Raw genomic sequence first — 18,761 nt, 5'->3', positions numbered from 1 at the left:
GTCAAATGATTTTATTTCAATAAGACCTATTTAAAACGCACTTTTGAAAGTCAAACTTCAAAGATAAACATAAAAAAATGCCTCTATTTGCTCCTTCCAAATGGAGAAGAATGGATAAAAAACTTTATACTTACTCTTTAAAAATAGTTTTTACAATATTCTGTATACATTGTTTTGATATTTATATTATGTGATAACCATGTACTTACAAAAATAAAATACGCGCAAGGTGTTATAAAAAACAATGCAGCAGCTAACTAAATTTTTATGTAGATACATGGTGCTCACATATTCACAAATATTACAACAATAAATATGATAATACTATCGATATATAATATATATCATAATTAAACAATCACTAATTCTTATTTAAAAAGTATCTAAGTATTTACAGGGGTAGGTAATTTAATAAAATCTTGTAAGCAGTTAATCTCACCAAAAATATAATATTAGACTAAAATGTTTTAATGTAATTGTGTCAATACGTAAATTAAAAATGTAGTTTGAATGTATATTTTAATCAGGTTTAAAAAAAATATAGAACTTGCATAAACACGTTTCCATTTATCTGATATCAGGCCGTGGTGCACTAAGTGTCGCTGGGAGACAGCTTAGTGACCACAGCAACAATAGGGAATCTTCTCTTGACGATTCTGGAGTGGTGGATGATCATGACGATGGAGAGCACACGTCTGATGATCAAGCACCTCATTCGCTGCCAAGAAGACATTTGCTTCCACCTCCGCCTCACCCGCCAATCACTGTTACAACGAAACTGGTAATTTAATTATAAAAATAATATAATTATATCCTTCACTATTACATATGGCACACATTTCCTATTTAGTTTTAGTAAGTCATAGTTCCAAAAAGAATATCTAAACTAGACATAGTTAAAATTTACATTGGTTTAAAGACTACAAATAATAAAATTAAATCATTGCACTTACTAGGTAAACTTGATTATTAAATATTATAAAAAATATTTTTTTACTTTTATTCTACTGACGTCTATAAATCTCTTTACACTTGACGATATTATTTTGGAAATTATTACTGATATATATAAAAAATATACAAACTATTTCCAGGAAACAAAGAACCCGGAAGCCAAGAAAAAGAACGGCGCAAAATCTGAAACGGAAATTGATATAGCGAAAAAAGAGAGATGTAGCATTCAAGAACGGTATCCATTGAATCCCGACTACCTCAACCAGATCGTGGTACTAGGTAAAATTTTTAAATACTATTTCAAAATATAATATTGCTACCAAATAACTTTCTTAATTTACAAGATCTTTATGTCAAATTTTTCGCCTCTTATCCTCCAAATCTTCCCTCCTTAAGAATAATTTAAAATCTCGGTCAGTTATAATTTGGTAGCATTATCAAAATTATTTCCTTCAATAAATTGGCACAGCTTCAACACTAATGAGCACAATGAAGAAGACACAAAGAGAGCGCTTCGCAACCACCCAAAGGACCATGAGAACTTTAAATTCTCTTAATATTTACTTCTTGATAGTTTTAAAGTACCTTTTTTAACTGCATGTCACAACGACTTTTTCTACTTCAAAGTTTCGACTTAGGACTATTAGGTTTTGTTCCTTGCTTGAACTCTTAAATGCATACAATCATGTACAGACCTTATCTTTCTCAGATTTAAAGTATTTTGATTGATCAATTTCTAATCACTCTTTTATTTATATCTGCAATCAGATGATATTTTCTTTGGATTTATGAAGCACTGTGTAAGAACTTATTTTAGTTATTGAATTTTAAAATAACGCCGTTTGTTTTTGGTTCCATCCATGATCAAGCGGCGTCTTTGGTGGCCTAATATATTAATATTTAATATGTCACTTTATCTACCGAAGTTAAGCTACCGAAGTTCTAGGAACTGTTCGTTTGCAAATAACCAGCTACACAGTTAAGCAGCCACGTTTCTAACCGTTTCGTTAAATTTGATTTGGGAAAATATTTCATAAAGGCACATCACAGTCATTTGCATGGATTGTGTACGGTTACATCATAGTTTAAACGTTTCGTTGAAATATTATCCGAGATCTTTTACCCAGTCTTAAAATTTTGGCTCAAATTATTCGCTATTTAATTGGCGCTGTATACAATGAATGGTTGTCTAGTGGCTGGTAATCACCATTAGCTTCACTTACCACGGGCTGGACGTCCGTTGGACTTAAATGACACTTTGCAATTTCGCTTCTACCTCATTAATATCGTCAGGGGCGGACTGGCCATACAAACACGCGCCCGAACTCCCGCAAGCGGAGGCGACGAAAATTAATGAGCTCAGTTTATTGGCAGCCACGCACAAAACTCATATGGGCAATTACCAGCAAAATTGCACTTATTTCACAGGTTAGTAAATTGACGCCAATGCTTCAGCCCCCCAGTCCACCCCTGTTCCTAACGGGAAGACTGCAGGGTGATGGTGGTCATTGGTTAATTGGTGTTCAGTGTTTGGATCGCATTCAAGTGTTAGAGAACTTCTATGCGATTCATAAGTGTTCGTTTTGATATAATCCCGACGAAATTTGATGTTGTACATTTCCTGCGTTTTTCCTCTACCCTTGTATGCATGCTCTTTTGCACTTTCTAGATTTGAATACGCTTCTGCATTGTACTTATCTTCGCTTCACGACGCTTCGCTCTTCCTGTATCCATTGTGGTGTGTATTGCTTGTTCTTTATCGTGGTTTCTTATTAACATTTAACATTTTGATCGCAGATGAACTTGTGGATAGAAATTGTGAGTGCTGCGTTACATGTTGTATAGACTATGAGGGTTGGCTGCAATTCCAGAATGGATTGTATGGTATTGTGAAAGACCCTTTATTCGAGTTGTTCATTACAACTTGTATAATTCTAAATACACTCTTTCTTGCTTTAGAACACCATGGGATGAGTGAGAATGTTAGACAAGCTTTAGATATAGGGAATAAGGTAAGAAAAGTTAACATCATATTTTGCTAATATTTCCTGGAATTCTAAAACTGTCTTTCTCTTGACTTTTTTAAGTGTTTCGAATAATATGATTAAATACTTCAATATTAGGTCCTTACATATGAAATTGACGTTTTTTCGTACTGGCCCGTTTGACCACACACTGCACAACAGAATGCTACCAAATTAGAGGAGCTTCAATGGGAATGTCTAAGACATCCACCGTACTCCCCGGACCTTGCTCTAACATACTACCAGTTTTCGAAATTTGGATAACTTCTTGCAAGGTAAAAATTAAACTCTGATGGGGCATTCGAAACCGCCTTCATAGATTTAATTGATTCCCGTCCGAATGTTTTTTAAATAAAAGAATCAATGAACTGTATAAACGATGACAAAAGTGCATAGATAGCAATGGTACATACTATGATTAATAAAATATATTCTATATAAAAAAAATCAACTTTTTGTTCCTCCCATACAATTTCATATGTAAGGACCTAATATGATAATAATAATTAGTAGATTAAGTACTGTGTGTGATGTCGTAAGCTTAATAAGTAAAAATAAATAAATAAAATAAATAATAAAATACGCTTTGTAAGATCAGCTTTTACTAAAAAACTTCTTATGTGATACTTCTTTGTTCGCAGGTGTTTACTTCTATTTTTTCTTTAGAGTGTATTATGAAAGTGATGGCAATGAGCAAAGATTACTTTGCGTGTGGTTGGAATATATTTGATTTGATCATTGTATCGGCCAGTCTTTTAGATCTTATCTTTGAACTTGTGGATGGGCTGTCTGTTTTGAGAGGTTTGCGATTGGTACGTATTTAAAATATATTTTTAAAAAAGCACTTTGGTAAAACTAAAATAAAATATGTTTATTATGGAATATAAGACAAAGGTATCACTTACACGTCATTAAATTTGCATCGGTAGACATCCCTACTCATCGGCAAAGAAGGCAGAGCGTGTAGGCTGAGAGAAAAAGCCGGTGTAAAAAACTCTCGGTACTCTTTTAAAATGTCAAATCATCAAAGACAATTAAAGGAATTTTATATATAAATATATCTTCAATGTCTGATCAATGTCCATCTTTAGCGTGCTACATTTTATTTAAAGAAGGAAGTTGAAACATGTATTTGTTTAATTTAGTTTCATTTAGACTTCGTTAGGACGCAAATTTATAATTTCAACATTTTAATTCTTTAGTAACGCGAATCTAAAATCGACTTATGTAATTTATACTTCGTGTTTATTCGCACACAATCACGATGATATTTTCTTTTACAGTTACGTGTGTTAAAGTTAGCTCAATCATGGACAACAATGAAAGTGTTGTTGAGTATAATAATATCAACTATAGGTGCTCTCGGAAACCTTACATTCGTGTTAGTTATAGTGATATACATATTCGCCGTTATCGGTATGCAGTTGTTTTCAAAATCATATACACCGGATAAGTTCGACCCAGACCCAGTGCCAAGGTAATTATTAAGTTATTTTTTAATAATTTTTTCTTTTAAAATACTAGCACGGATATGCAAAATTAAATAAAATTATTAATACATATTTTTTTTATTATTTTCCGGTACTATTACAGATATGCAACATCAAATATAACTATTCATATATTTAATCATATCACAATTTATATTTGAGGTTATATATACCAATGGCACTAGAAACTTTTAGGTCTGTGCCTCCTTACTGTATCTGTTCCGTGATCATATCTAATAGGCAAGTAAGACACCTTCTGTGTCTGACACACATCGCTGACTTTTTGGGTCTAACGCACAAAGGCAGAAAGTCCATTGGTGTACAGCCGGGGATCGAACCTACGATCCCAGGGATGAGAGTCGTACGTTGATACCAGTCCAACACTGCTCACAATATTTGAACTTACTTCACCCTTATTCATCAATAGAACACATTAACACACACACACACATATCTCGGTAATAATACTAAAACAAAATTTTCAGGTGGAACTTCAACGATTTTTTTCATTCATTCATGATGATTTTTCGCATTCTCTGTGGTGAGTGGATAGAGCCTCTATGGGACTGTATGAGAGCGGAGCAGGCTAGTGGTGCCGAAAGCTGTTTCTTTATATTCCTTCCCGCACTTGTTATGGGCAATTTCATGGTACTAAATCTCTTTCTTGCCTTGCTGCTCAATAGTTTTAACAGCGAAGAGTTGAAGAATAGGAAAGAAGTGAGTTTTATAATATATTTTTCATAATTAAATACTTAAATTTGATAAACATTTTATTGAATAATTTATGAAAATACTCTTGTAACAACTGGGAATTCAATCGGATTAAATCCTAAAAAGTAGCCAATATATATTTCTTGCCATATACGGCCAATTATAATTATTTCCATTAGTACAACTGTAGTTCGAACGCCGAATCTCAAGTTCTTGACTACAATAAAACACTGCTAATAAATTGTTGGTAAAAAAAGAAATATTTTGCAACGTGGCAAATTTATATTAGTGTAACAAAAATTTACATTTTAGGAAGTCGGAGAGGATTCAAAGTTAGCCAAAAGTTTCGATAGATTACGTTCAATAGTGAGAAAAAAAGGTTTCCTCATATCCAAAAGTAAAGAGACTGAGAAGAAATCCAAGTTAGAAGAGTTAGTCAACGAATTTATGTTGCAACATCGCACCATGAAGGAGGCAAAAACCTCAATTCCAAGTGAACAGCGCTTTTCGGGGTCCATTCAGGAAACCATACTATTTCCCCACGACAATATCTATAGTCATAGTTATCAGGAAGCACTTAACAGGTAACAATTATATTTAATAAAAACTAATGCTCATTCATTAGTCATAAGTAACTATACAATTTGTTCTCTTTTACTCTCGTGTAAAACGTAACTAAACCTCTTTAAGTAATTAAGGCTTTTAGTATGTTTATGATAATTTATTTATACACCACATTATATAAGTATGTATAATAAATTTTCTACATATGTTACAATCAATCCATTCTAAAATACATGACCATTACGGTGAAAATAAATTAGTGCAAAAAATTTAAAATAATATAAATATTACACTTCCAACTATTATTACTTGTAACTACGCTTAACAATGCGGGTACCTACTCGATAGGCACTTAGCAACGCTTTTTTTAATTGATCGTTTATTCTGTTGTATTCGCGATAAAGAATAATTAACACCATATAGACAGTACTTCACTAATGGATAGAAATAGATTTTATTTATAAATGACGCGTTGGTATCAGTTCGTAGTAGATGTTGAAAATATTTTAATTAAAATTTAGTTTTGTTTGCAATGAAATTTACTGTGTGTTATAAATGATTTTATTGCATAATAAACATTTAAAATTGGATTTTACATAAAAAAAATTACGGGATAACATTATTAAAAGTAGCAGTAGATCTTGCAGCCTTCTATGTCTGATACACGCCGTCGATTTTAGTTCTAAGTAGTGCCGCTTTCCTCACGATGTCACTTCACATAGACAGAAAAGTCTAAAAGTTCGACCTCATGGTTTAAGCCTTAAGGCATACGCTCAAGCCACTAGGCCAACAATGCTAGACAGTACATTTACGAGTTTAAAAATTGGTTTTGTTTTCTATTTAAAATATTTGTTACAGGCCTATCTCTGTTGGGTCCGATTTCGCGTATCCCAATCTCTACCAAATGGGTAACCATGGCAGCCAAGAAACGCTAAAGGATGTCCGGGATTTGGCGGCTGAACATAAAATAACCAGTATCAGAGAGGATTCAAAGGAGAACCTCGATGATACGACAGACCAAGTTGCCGCTCAGAGGCTTCTCAATCAGATGTCTTCGGGATATCACACACAACCGTCTGATTCACGGGGTAACATAAAATTGGCGCTACCTTGGCCACAGATTATACACGATTCGATCATTTTCTTTATAGTAGGAGAATTAGCCTTCTGCTTTTTTGGGTCATGTTGGTTACCTAACGATGCTATTTAGCGCTATTATTGAGTGAGATACTAGATTAAGGGCAAAACACATAATTTTTTTGCCTTTTGAATTTTAATCCGACCAAATTAAGAATACCTAACTTTAGTTCAATTCGATTAAGGTCAGATTACTTTATACTATATAGAATATTTTGACTAATTCGTTGTAAATTTGGCGCTATTATATTCACTTGTAAAATAAACCATTCATTCTGGTAATTAAATAAAATTTAGACAATAAAAATTATGTATGGTAATTCAATACCAGGCTTTTGCTGCTAATTATTGCGCTGCTAATTATTTCGCTACAAATAGTGTTTAAACAAAATTTATATGAATCGATAAATTTAGCTTCCCACGAAATAATATATGAATACTAAAAAATAGTATATAAAATAAAAAAATAGTATATAAATAGTACAACTAATATTTTAGACGACAATGAACACTACGAAATGACCCAAATATCGTGCAAGACTACACCAGAGAAATCCCGACGGCAAGATTTGGCAAAATTTACCAGAGACATCAACAAGAAGCCCGGCGAAGAGGACATGAAGCGTCCCTGGCAAACCCTGGTCTCATACGTAGATGAGTTAACCGTGGGCGGAAGGAAGAACTCGCAAGGACAGTACACAGACGCGATGGGAAAATTTCCAGGATTTGGAAAACGGAAAGAACCAAAAGATCCAGAAAATTGCTTTCCACGTCAATGTTATAAAGCGTAAGTCAAACATATTTTTACTTTTATATAAAACCAGGGGCGTTGACTCTTGTTTGTGTCTCGGCCTCACTGTATCTGTTCCGTGACTGTATGCACCCGTATCACATTGACGTCTGCCGTTCCACAACTGAGCGATTTTTTAAATCAATATGTGGAACCAGCTACCCACTGAAGTATTTCCGAACCAATTCGACTTAGGGTCCTTCAAAAACAGTGTACCAATTTTTAAAAGGCTGGCAACGCACTCGCGAGCTATTGAGTTGAGTGTCCATGGGCAGCGGTATCTCTTAACATTAGATGAGCCTCCTGCCCGTTTGCCCCCAGCTCTATAAAAAAATGGTATCTACCATAAGTGTTTTACTTATTTGCTATATTCATATGTTCAAATGAGTTCTCATCAATTTGTCTTGAACATTTACTATTGCGCCTGACAACTAGATGGCGCTCTTACACATTTCATAGAAATATTTTACATAGACCGTTTAATATGTTTAGCATTTAGTATTCTAAGATGATTTTATAATTTACAGGTGTTCTTGTTGGGACGCCTGCATACAAACAAAGCTGGGCCAGAAGTGGATGTTCATTCGCACATACATCCTTCGTTACGTGGACACACCCGCGTTCGAATGGTTCGTGTTGGTGCTCATCTTCGCGTCCAGTATCACTCTGTGTTTTGAAGACATCCATTTGGAGAAGAACATACCACTCAAGAAAATATTGTACTGGACCAATCTCAGCTTCTGCATGATCTTCGTGATCGAGATGTTTTTCAAATGGATCGCTTTGGGGTTCTACAGATATTTTACGAGTTTCTGGACGCTATTAGATTTTACGATAGTTTTTGTGAGTATACCTATTACTCATTTAGTATGAGCTATGTGTATGTCGCAGCCAACTAGCTTAGTTAGCCATTAAATCAACAGCTTAACCTCTTAACTCATCTCAGCATAATCAGCCGTAGCGTTTGTTACAACATTTAATAAACTGGCTGGCTAATGCTTAGGCCATTCGTACGATAGAGCGATAATGTGATGTATCACTTAACATCAACTTCCGCGAACCTAATGCCTGTTCATCCCCTGCTCTATAAAATAAACTTAACGACTTAGGTAGGAGTAACTAAGGATTATTTTATTACATACATTGTATTTGTATTGCCATACTTTTAAATGTAGATGTTTCGTATTTTATATGTTTCAGTGTTTTTTTAACAATAACATCATGTTCCAGGTTTCAGTGTTTAGTTTGTTGATAGAAGAGAATGAGAATTTAAAAGTGTTACGATCTTTAAGAACATTACGAGCCTTGAGACCTCTGAGAGCGATTTCAAGATGGCAAGGCATGAGGATTGTAGTTAATGCGCTAATGTATGCAATACCTAGTATTTTCAATGTACTACTGGTGTGTCTAGTGTTTTGGTTAATCTTTTCGATAATGGGAGTGCAGTTTTTTGGCGGGAAGTTTTTTAAATGTGTGGATGAAGATGGAGATTTGTTACCGTTAGAGGTATGTATAAATATAAATTACAGTCAAACCTGAGTAAGTGACAACTAAGCGAGAAAACTCTATTAAAGAGAGTGTTTACCGGGTCCCGTCATTGCCCACCTGAAACTACTATAAGGGAATGAAACCTATATAATTGAATGTCATTTTTCACGCGTGAACCTCTTTTCTGTATCTGTTTTATGATCATTTGATAATCTAATAGGCAAGGTCTAAGGCAAGCTGGTTTCTTCACGATGTTTTCCTTCACCGTTCGAGTGAATATTAAATGCGCACATAGAAAGAAAGGCCATTGGTGCACAGCCGGGGATCGAACCTACTGCCATTTTATCTTCATTACGATTTATAAAACTTAGTCGTAGGCTTGGTAATTCAATTTCAAAGAAAAGCTTTTTTATTAATTTATATTTTCAGATAGTTAATGACAAATGGGAGTGTTATTATAACAACTTTTCATGGATAAATTCTAAGATATCTTTTGACCACGTTGGTATAGCATACTTAGCATTATTCCAAGTGGCAACTTTCGAGGGTTGGATGGAGGTAATGGCTGACGCAGTGGACGCCAGAGGAGTAGACCTTCAACCGGCGAGAGAAGCCAACATCTACGCCTACATTTACTTCATAATATTCATTGTATGCGGATCATTCTTCACACTTAATCTATTCATAGGAGTAATTATAGATAACTTCAATATGCTCAAAAAGAAGGTAAGCCAACTGTCAAATTGCCTGACGTTTGACATTTGACATTTGTGATTAACCGCTCTCTTGTTCTAGTACGAGGGAGGGGTGCTAGAGATGTTTCTGACGGAGAGCCAAAAGCATTATTACACCGCGATGAAGAAGTTGGGCAGAAAAAAGCCACAGAAAGTAATAAAGAGGCCGAGGAATCAATTTTTAGCGATGTTTTACGATTTGTCGAATTCGCGTAGATTTGAAATAGCGATTTTCGTATTGATATTCTTGAATATGCTCACGATGGGCATAGAGCATTATGACCAACCGCATTCCGTTTTCTTCGTGCTAGAAGTTAGTAACGCGTTTTTTACAACGGTTTTCGGATTAGGTAAGCTATTTCGTATTGTATTTAATAAAAATCTTTTGAAATTAAACTTAAACTAGCGGATTCGACAGACGTTGTCCTGTACACACATAAATCATTCTCGACTCGACGAACGAACGAACACATGCACAGAAGATGTATATATATACCATCTGTTTATGTGCTGTATAGATAGATAACCTAGTTACCAACTGCAGCGCTATCTGCCGGGCTGTTTTGTGAAACTAGATGCGTTTGGGTGGCGCCCTATATGGCTTATAGGGCGCCACCCAAACGCATACAAAAGAATTCATTCAAATCGGTCCAGCCGCTTAAGAGGAGTTCAGTGACATACACACGTACAGTAAAATTGTATATAAAGAAGCTAAGCAATCTTTTTTCGCTGATCAATATTTCGATTTAATTTTATTTAATACATTTAAATCACTTCCTGTATCCATTTCTGGAAGCAAATATCAGCTCCAAATAGTAAGTCCAGGAGAATTACCATACCAGGAGAATTAAAATAGAAAAATCGTGCTAAAATAACTGGCCAACAGAAAAATGATTTTCCTTGCGTTTGAGCATTAGGCGTAAGTTTTATTAGTGAATGTTGTGAGTTCGATTACCACGATATTACATTCGAGGCCACAGTACTTGTAACAAATGAAATAGTAAAACGGATGCTGTGATTCTCTATCTCAACGCAATGTTTATAGAACCTGTATCTTAATTAAGACTTACTATAAACCTCTTCATAGTACCTTTTTATTTAAACAAATCATACACCACTCGTCGAGCGAGTTTGCTTAATATCTTGCCGAAGCCGCGTACAAATTATTTATAGAGGTCTATTAAGTATGAGGTGTGTAATTATTTAATAAATTACTGTTTTATATATTAAATCAATTAAAAAAGGCATTAAAAATACACATCAGAATGAGCCTAGAAGACTAAATTTAGGACGGCTGTCTGATGGCGACGTGCTCGTTCGTATTTATAATACTCATGTAACATTTTCATTTTGTAACGAGAAATAAAGTTCTTTAAATGTTTTTGTTCAATGGTGGGTTAAGATTTAATGTATATGTATTTTTTCAGAGGCAATAGTAAAAATTATAGGTCTAAGGTATCATTATTTCACGGTCCCGTGGAACGTATTCGACTTTCTTCTAGTCTTGGCCTCAATATTAGGTATATTAATGGAGGATATCATGATCGATTTACCGATATCGCCCACGCTTTTACGAGTAGTACGAGTTTTTCGCATAGGAAGAATTTTAAGACTGATTAAAGTGAGTATCCCTTGTTTAAACTAAACCTTAGTAAGTTGACAGCTTTTCCGACGCACCATCACTATGAAGAACCACTGAAGTTTTCAGAACCAATTCGACTTAAAGTCTTTCAATAAAAGAGCGTACCAATTCCTTAAAAGCCGGCAACTCACTTGAGAGCTTTCTGGCAATGTCCATGGGACCGCCCATGAGTTTTCTAAATAACTTTTTGAAGTGAAACTTCTTTATCGGGGTTGGAAAAAAATTTAGTGTAACATTTTCCCGTTACGCGCCATCTTTTGAAGTGAAACTTCTTTATCGACGTATGGGAGAAATTTTGTAGCAGGTTACGCGCCATGTTGCTTTTTGAAATCAAACTTCTTTATCGGCGTTGGAAAAAAATTTACACACATTTGTCACATTTTTCGGTTACGCGCCATCTTTTTCTTGTCCCTACCACGGTTGATCCGAAGAGATTCGAAGCCACTAGTAACAAAAATATATAATAACGATAACAATGATAGTAATACTAATAATTCTATTACAATTAATCAAATTTTGTAATAATCTTAGTACTACATAGTAGTACTAAGATAATAAGTTAAAATGAAATAATTGTATTTGTATTCATGTCTATGATAATAAAAGCCTTTTGTTAAACTTTATCTAATTTAACTTTATTTAACCAATTTCTGTAAAGTTGCATATAGTAGATAATTTTTCGAAAAATAAGGTCATAAAGAAGTTTCACTTCTTACGTGTGTACACCTAGTACACGCACACATTTTTATTTTTTAATGTAACAAACAAACGAGCAGGAGGCACATCTGATGTTGAGTGATACCGCCGCTCATAGACACTCACATTGGCAGAGGACTCGCATGTGCGTTGCCAACCTTTTAAGAATCGGTACGCTCTTTTCTTAAAGGACCCTAAGTCGAATTAGTTTGTAAATAAATCAGTGGGCAGCTCTACATAATGGCGGTGCTCGGCAAAAACTGCCATAAAAACGCTTAGTTGTGGAACGTCCGATAGTGACGTTTTTTTTTAAAAGGGCAAATCAATTTAGTTTTTTAAAACTATTTTCAGGCCGCTAAGGGCATTAGGAAACTACTATTCGCACTGGTCGTGTCTCTACCGGCCCTCTTCAACATCGGTGCCTTGCTATCATTGATAACGTTTATCTACGCTATCATCGGGATGTCTTTGTTCGGCCACGTGAAAGAGCAAGGTGCATTAGATGACATCGTCAATTTTCAAACGTTTGGTAGGAGTATGCAGTTACTTTTTCGGTAAGTTTTATATATATAATGTGCACCACATCATATATATTAATGCTTAATCTACAGTATATGTTACATACAGTCTATATATTTGAACAAATCCAAGCGTACGACCAACCTGGCTCCAGAAGATAAACCACTCCTTATATGGAAATTGTATTCGTTTTTACAACAAACTCCTAAGCGAATTATCACTGATTAAATTCAAAACTCTCGTTAAGCGTAAATTAATCAATAAAGCGTTTCATAAATTTGACGATTATTTAAATGATCCTAATCCTTGGGACTGATTTTCTCCAGTTCAAACAATTTGTGACTCAAAACCTGGCGATTAGGCGAGAGTTTCTTGCCAGTTCTTCTTGCCCGCTCTACGCCCTTGACTTGGGAACTGCTAGTAAATGTAAATTTAGAATCAATTAACATCTTTTCTTTTCGTTCATAAGTGTACTTGGTTACTTATATGAATAAAGTTATTTTGCGTTTGAGTTTATTCTAAAATATTTATAACAAAAGATTAATTATGAAACAAATCGTTGAATTGTTAAGAAATTCTTAACGGTACGTAGAAAAATCCTCTCCATGAGATAGTATAAGATCCCGCTATACAACGACCTTCACCGAGATGCTTATTTAATGAAACTTATTTTATATTTAATTTAATATGTCAATAAATATAATCCATATGGGTTGCCTAGCAAATTTCAGTCCAGAGTATGTTTAATTAATATTAAAAAAAAAAATTTTTTTTTATAATTTGCATGTAGTAAATTTTTTGAACTTTTTTCAATCAATATTTTTAATCAGGGTAGTATTATATATGTATCACTAAAAACTTCTTTTATACTAAAGATGTATATATACTTTAGTGTCACATAAAAAATATACGCATAAATAATTAATTGATTAGAAACAACCTAACTTTTGCATATTCTAAGGGCTTCATACTTTCGATTGGTATAGAATTTATCTAATAATCATACCGGTGAAATGTTTAAAAATATATTTTTTTTTTAAATTAATTAAAAATACTCTGGACTGAAATTTGCTAGGCAACCCATATGGATTATATTTATTGACATATTAAATTATATATAAAATAAGTTTCATTAAATAGGCATCTCGGTGAAGGTCGTTGTATAGCGGGATCTTAGACCAAGAGACGCTTGGCTTAACTTTTGTCATCATATTCCAAAACAAACACATTTCCGAGTTTCATTTGTTTTTTACCTTTTCAGTCTAATGACATCAGCGGGATGGAACGATGTCCTCGAATCACTTATGATTCAGCCCCCAGACTGTGAACTCGGAGATCACGGCCACTCAAATGGAAACTGCGGAAGCCCCCTCTTAGCGATCACATACTTCACTTCATTCATTATTATTAGCTATATGATTGTGATAAACATGTACATAGCGATAATTCTAGAGAATTTTAACCAAGCTCATCAAGAGGAAGAGATTGGTATAGTTGAAGACGACCTTGAAATGTTTTATATTCGATGGTCTAAGTAAGTATTAATGTAATCGTATTTTTAAAAAAAATATCCACATGCAAAAAATATATGAAACACTAACATAGCCATCGCTGATAGTAGAATTTTCATATCGCTATAATGCCTTATGTTCAGTACAACCTTTTTAGGTCTGCGCCTCAGATTTCTGTATCTATTTCATTATCATTTGTTAATCTAAGACGCAAGCTGGTTTTCTCACAATGTTTTCCTCCATCGTGCGAATGTTAAATGCGCAGATAGACAGAAAGTCAGTTGGTGCACAGCCGGGGATCGAACCTACGACCTCAGGGATGATAGTCGCACGCTGAAGCTAGGCCAACACTGCTTAAACCCGTATACTGTGGTTAAAACTAAAAGTTAGGAAGCTTTAATATATAAAACAGCTGTCAATATATTATAGTCTGTCTATAGCAGTGTTTCCCAACCTTTTTTGTACCTTTGCTTTTCTTAAATTCTTATGGCCACCATATAACATACATAATTTTTAATTGATTTTTTTATTTAAAAAGCGTAAATGATAGGTATGAAATTAGGCAATTCTTAACGAAACAATAAGTATATTTTCTAATTCTATACAATATATTTCGAATATAATATAATGCGCCCCTTAAAATTATATTGCTCCCCGTGGGGCGTGGTCCTCACGTTGGTCTATAGTGATTTATGATTCGCGTGCGATAGTCAATTTCTTAAACTGTCCTTAATAAATTTTACACAGAGAAATAAATCAATAAAGCAGATTTCATATCTAAGAAATATATAACTATTTTTAGGGCTAAACACAGTTCTAACCGGTTATATTAAATTTTAATATTTCCAGGTACGACCCCCACGCAACACAATTCATAAGTTTTGCTCAACTATCAGACTTTATAGCGTCTTTAGATCCCCCTCTAGGTATTTCTAAACCAAATACAGTAGCGCTAGTCAGTTTTAACCTACCCATTGCGAGGGGTAACAAAATCCATTGTTTAGACATATTACACGCCCTTGTGAAGCATGTGTTAGGACACGTGGAGGAAACAGATACATTCCGACAGCTTCAAGAGCAGATGGATATTAAGTTCAAGAAGCAATTTCCGACAAGGAAGGAGTTGGAAATCGTTTCTTCTACGAGAATATGGAAGAGGGAGGATAAGGCGGCGCGCACGGTGCAGCGGACGTGGAGGGATTACCAGAAGTATGTTTTATGATTGTATTTTATATAAAATAACTAATGTTTGACTGTTTTAAAGAAGTCCTAACTCCTATTTACTCATAAAACGACATGTATGCTTAAAATTTACAATACATATATGTGTATCAATTATATTAGAACAAAAATTTCTAGAAATATGTAAATTTTACGTTAGTTTCTAACATCTTGTCCTGAGTTGACACTTAGCTTCGAACATAGTGTTTTATTTAATTGAAGATCCCTACAAGAACCGCCACCGAACTTAACTCTGGCAAGAAAAAAAAAGCAAACAATATAAAACTAAATAGATCTCAACCCTTATTAAGAGCATATACACAAAATTACAGTAGGTACGTAGGAAGATTTTTAGCGGTCGGAATAACTTCCTTAGTACGTTTCGGGGTACGCCGCCATCGCAATGATTGTAGCAGAAGATCGTAGGTAGCTACAGATGCAAAAACCTCCGATAAACATATTAGTATTAACGTATCGGAAAGCTCATTACAGACAAATATTTCAGGCGTAAAAATCGCAGCCCATCGCAAGAGGAGGAGAGTACTAAATGGTCACCCGGCGGTGGTTGGGGTGGCCGACTTAGTGCCTTGCTCCACGTACGAAGGGGATCACACGCTTCAAGCAGGAAGTCTTCTAGAGCCTCTGACGCCTCCGACATTAGCGAGATCGGAGGCGCATGGCTCAATCTGCCGCTATTATTACTACCTGGAGCGCCACCAGGTGACCAGGTAAGCATAAAAAATTAAGGAGTCGCATGTCAAGCTTCTAGGAGGTCTAGATCAGTTAGGTTTTAAAAAGGTTTAGCATTTATCATGTAAAATTATCTGTGTAAATTAAAATATGGTTTTGCGACATTTACTTGTATATCTACGTATATAAAAAATAAATCACATTGCATGGAATTACAAGTGTTTAAAACTAGGAATCGTGGGTGTTTCACCCAGTAAAAACGTACAGGAAGTCTTTCTATTCCGAAGTTTTTTGCATAGTACAGATTCAAATGACCATACCAAGTAAATGCCTCAAAACGTAGTGTAAACGCTAGATCATTAGCATTTAGAATCATTTGTTTAATCGTCTCTAGGCTAGCGGTTCTGAGGGACCTCCCCCACGACGGAGGTCAGCGTACGGTTTGCCACTATTTCTTCGTCATCAAGACGCCGTAGATGAAGACGGTGGCCCGAAACGAGCAGGTTCATATGTAATGTTTGGCTTTTTGTGTCTTTCCTTATTGTAGCTTATTGCTGGACAATTTTTGCTCTACCATAAAATGCAGAATTTACTTAAAACAATGTGTCATTAAAAACTTTTATAAGAGCGAAGAGTATGGCAAAAATTACCAGCACTATTTTAGCCTTTCTTCTTCTATCTACTTTGTCGCCCTTTAAATGTTTAAGTGGTAGTTGCTTATTTGTTTTATAAACACCCCCAGGTCGGGATTGATATTTGGCGCTGATCCCATATGCTTTGGATGTTTGCTTATTTTAAACCCTTGGTAAGCTTATAAGATGGGAAAATATTTAACATAACAATATCCATCATCCTGTCCTCTTTCTTGTCTCGCCTATTACATAAGACATCACATTAAAAGCTCTACACATACACAACTCTTACACCTAACACATAATTATTGAGGTGATGATTGCAGGTTCCCTTCGGTTAACGTCCCGAAATTCAGCGCGACGAGCCACAACCCCAGCGAGAGTTTGCACTCCATCGCCCAACGCGAACAGCTTAGTCAGTATTTTAGTCACCGAGGCGTCTCCGGACGCCGCCCCACCCCCTTCCGCACCCCCCACCGTCGTCAAAGTATTAGTACACAGAGAGAGCGACGAACAACCCAGCTGATCTACAACTGAAGAGCCGCCGGCTCCAAACTAGCCAATAAACACATAGTGAGTGTCAAAATCGAATATTGTGTTCAGACACGGGTATTTCAGTGATATAGATTTTATTTCGAATCGGTAGACTAGCGACGTTAAAGTATTAAACAAATTTTAAGATTGACACAGAAACTTCCGAAATGCAATAATATAGTAATTCGAAGAGCAAACAAATGCTTAGTTAGATGACTTTGTTGAAATTGTTTTGTCGGCTTTTAGAGATGCTGATTTGTTTGAGGCTGTTTTGATTGCGATAGTATAGTTGACAGTTGTTATTGTAAATATAATGTTTAAGCTGTGGCCGAAATTAAATAGCTTGTTTTTATTCATAACGCGTTAATAGTTAAACAGATGCCGTTCGAATCAGATAGTAGTTAAACCACAGGATTGCCTTAAAAATAGTTTTTAAAAGTTATAATGCAATTGCATGTTTAGTATCTACAGTTTCGAAATTCCCCGCCTTTACCTCGTCACATAAAGCGAATTAAATTAACGTAAAGCCTTCTCTGCTGCCTGATTTAAAGTATATCGTGTAACGCATTGAAATTAATAGATACATGATGAAAATAAAAATTTCATGATTGAAATTGCCCTTTTCTATCCAATGTAGCTTAAAACTAAGTGTTATCGTGAACTTAGTAACATTAGCAGGGCTTTGGAGTTTTAAACAATCTAACTAATTCTGTTTTTTCAAATTTCATTCATAGAAAATATATAAATCAAGAGCAGCAGCAAAGCCTCCATTTTGATAGCTCAAATTGTAGAAATTACTTAATTTTAATAACAATAAACCGCACAAATTACGATTTATTAGAAATAGCTATAATAGTAATTAATTCAGGTTAAGCTTACTTGTTAAAAGCACCTCGCAAACACGCTATATATAAATCTGCAGTATGATTACGTTTGAATTGGTTAATCACAACACGGACAGTCTTAATTTCTTAATGTTAATTAAAAATAGCCCTTTAACTGGCCTGCTAACTTCTTGAAATATTTTAAAATTTAAACAATATATTACAACAAAAAAGATTTATATAACTAAAATAATATATCCGGCTCGAAGGACCAAAAGTACTTTAGTACTAAAGCAGCGACAACAAACTAAAGTAGACCGAGGGCAAGGGGAATGCGGCGTAAAAATATGGAATCACCACTCATCGTTAGTCCGTGTCCGTTGCGTGAATTTAAATATGATATTGACTGTCCCTCCAGAGACACATAATTCTTTATATTCATTATTTGATGTATATGTATAGCGTGTACGCGTGGAGCTTAATATTCGACAATATTCCAATGTAGGCTGATATTTAAACGAAATCCTGTCAATTTCAACCTTGCCTTTTATCTTTACAATGTTTCTAGTGCTTTCATCTATATTCCCGTCCAAATATCTT

At 34.8% G+C, this 18,761-nt stretch overlaps 1 protein-coding gene across 4 annotated transcripts in view; it reads left to right on the top strand.

The window, feature by feature from the left end:
* LOC125050973 (sodium channel protein 60E) overlaps positions 1 to 18,544 on the top strand; it is a 132,943-nt gene extending 114,399 nt beyond the window's left edge. Inside the window, exons 10-30 of one of the 4 annotated variants that reach the window (XM_047651082.1) lie at positions 582 to 781; positions 1,095 to 1,233; positions 2,248 to 2,382; positions 2,752 to 2,966; positions 3,620 to 3,790; positions 4,262 to 4,455; positions 4,954 to 5,185; positions 5,492 to 5,763; positions 6,602 to 6,831; positions 7,379 to 7,667; positions 8,198 to 8,513; positions 8,901 to 9,176; positions 9,588 to 9,884; positions 9,954 to 10,242; positions 11,320 to 11,513; positions 12,582 to 12,784; positions 14,011 to 14,283; positions 15,110 to 15,469; positions 15,987 to 16,209; positions 16,566 to 16,674; positions 17,130 to 18,544. In XM_047651082.1, coding sequence (XP_047507038.1) covers positions 582 to 781; positions 1,095 to 1,233; positions 2,248 to 2,382; positions 2,752 to 2,966; positions 3,620 to 3,790; positions 4,262 to 4,455; positions 4,954 to 5,185; positions 5,492 to 5,763; positions 6,602 to 6,831; positions 7,379 to 7,667; positions 8,198 to 8,513; positions 8,901 to 9,176; positions 9,588 to 9,884; positions 9,954 to 10,242; positions 11,320 to 11,513; positions 12,582 to 12,784; positions 14,011 to 14,283; positions 15,110 to 15,469; positions 15,987 to 16,209; positions 16,566 to 16,674; positions 17,130 to 17,329 — 4,817 coding nt within the window. In that variant the 3' untranslated portion in view covers positions 17,330 to 18,544. Of the gene's footprint in view, positions 1 to 581; positions 782 to 1,094; positions 1,234 to 2,247; positions 2,383 to 2,751; positions 2,967 to 3,619; positions 3,791 to 4,261; positions 4,456 to 4,953; positions 5,186 to 5,491; positions 5,764 to 6,601; positions 6,832 to 7,378; positions 7,668 to 8,197; positions 8,514 to 8,900; positions 9,177 to 9,587; positions 9,885 to 9,953; positions 10,243 to 11,319; positions 11,514 to 12,581; positions 12,785 to 14,010; positions 14,284 to 15,109; positions 15,470 to 15,986; positions 16,210 to 16,565; positions 16,683 to 17,129 lie in introns of all 4 variants that reach the window. The other 3 variants (XM_047651098.1, XM_047651090.1, XM_047651105.1) reach the window with 3 other exon arrangements.
* The last annotated feature ends 217 nt before the right edge of the window (positions 18,545 to 18,761 follow it).

This window comes from Pieris napi, chromosome 1, assembly GCF_905475465.1.
Source record: "Pieris napi chromosome 1, ilPieNapi1.2, whole genome shotgun sequence".
NCBI classification, from domain to species: domain Eukaryota; kingdom Metazoa; phylum Arthropoda; class Insecta; order Lepidoptera; family Pieridae; genus Pieris; species Pieris napi.
This window is presented reverse-complemented; position numbering and strand designations above follow the sequence as displayed.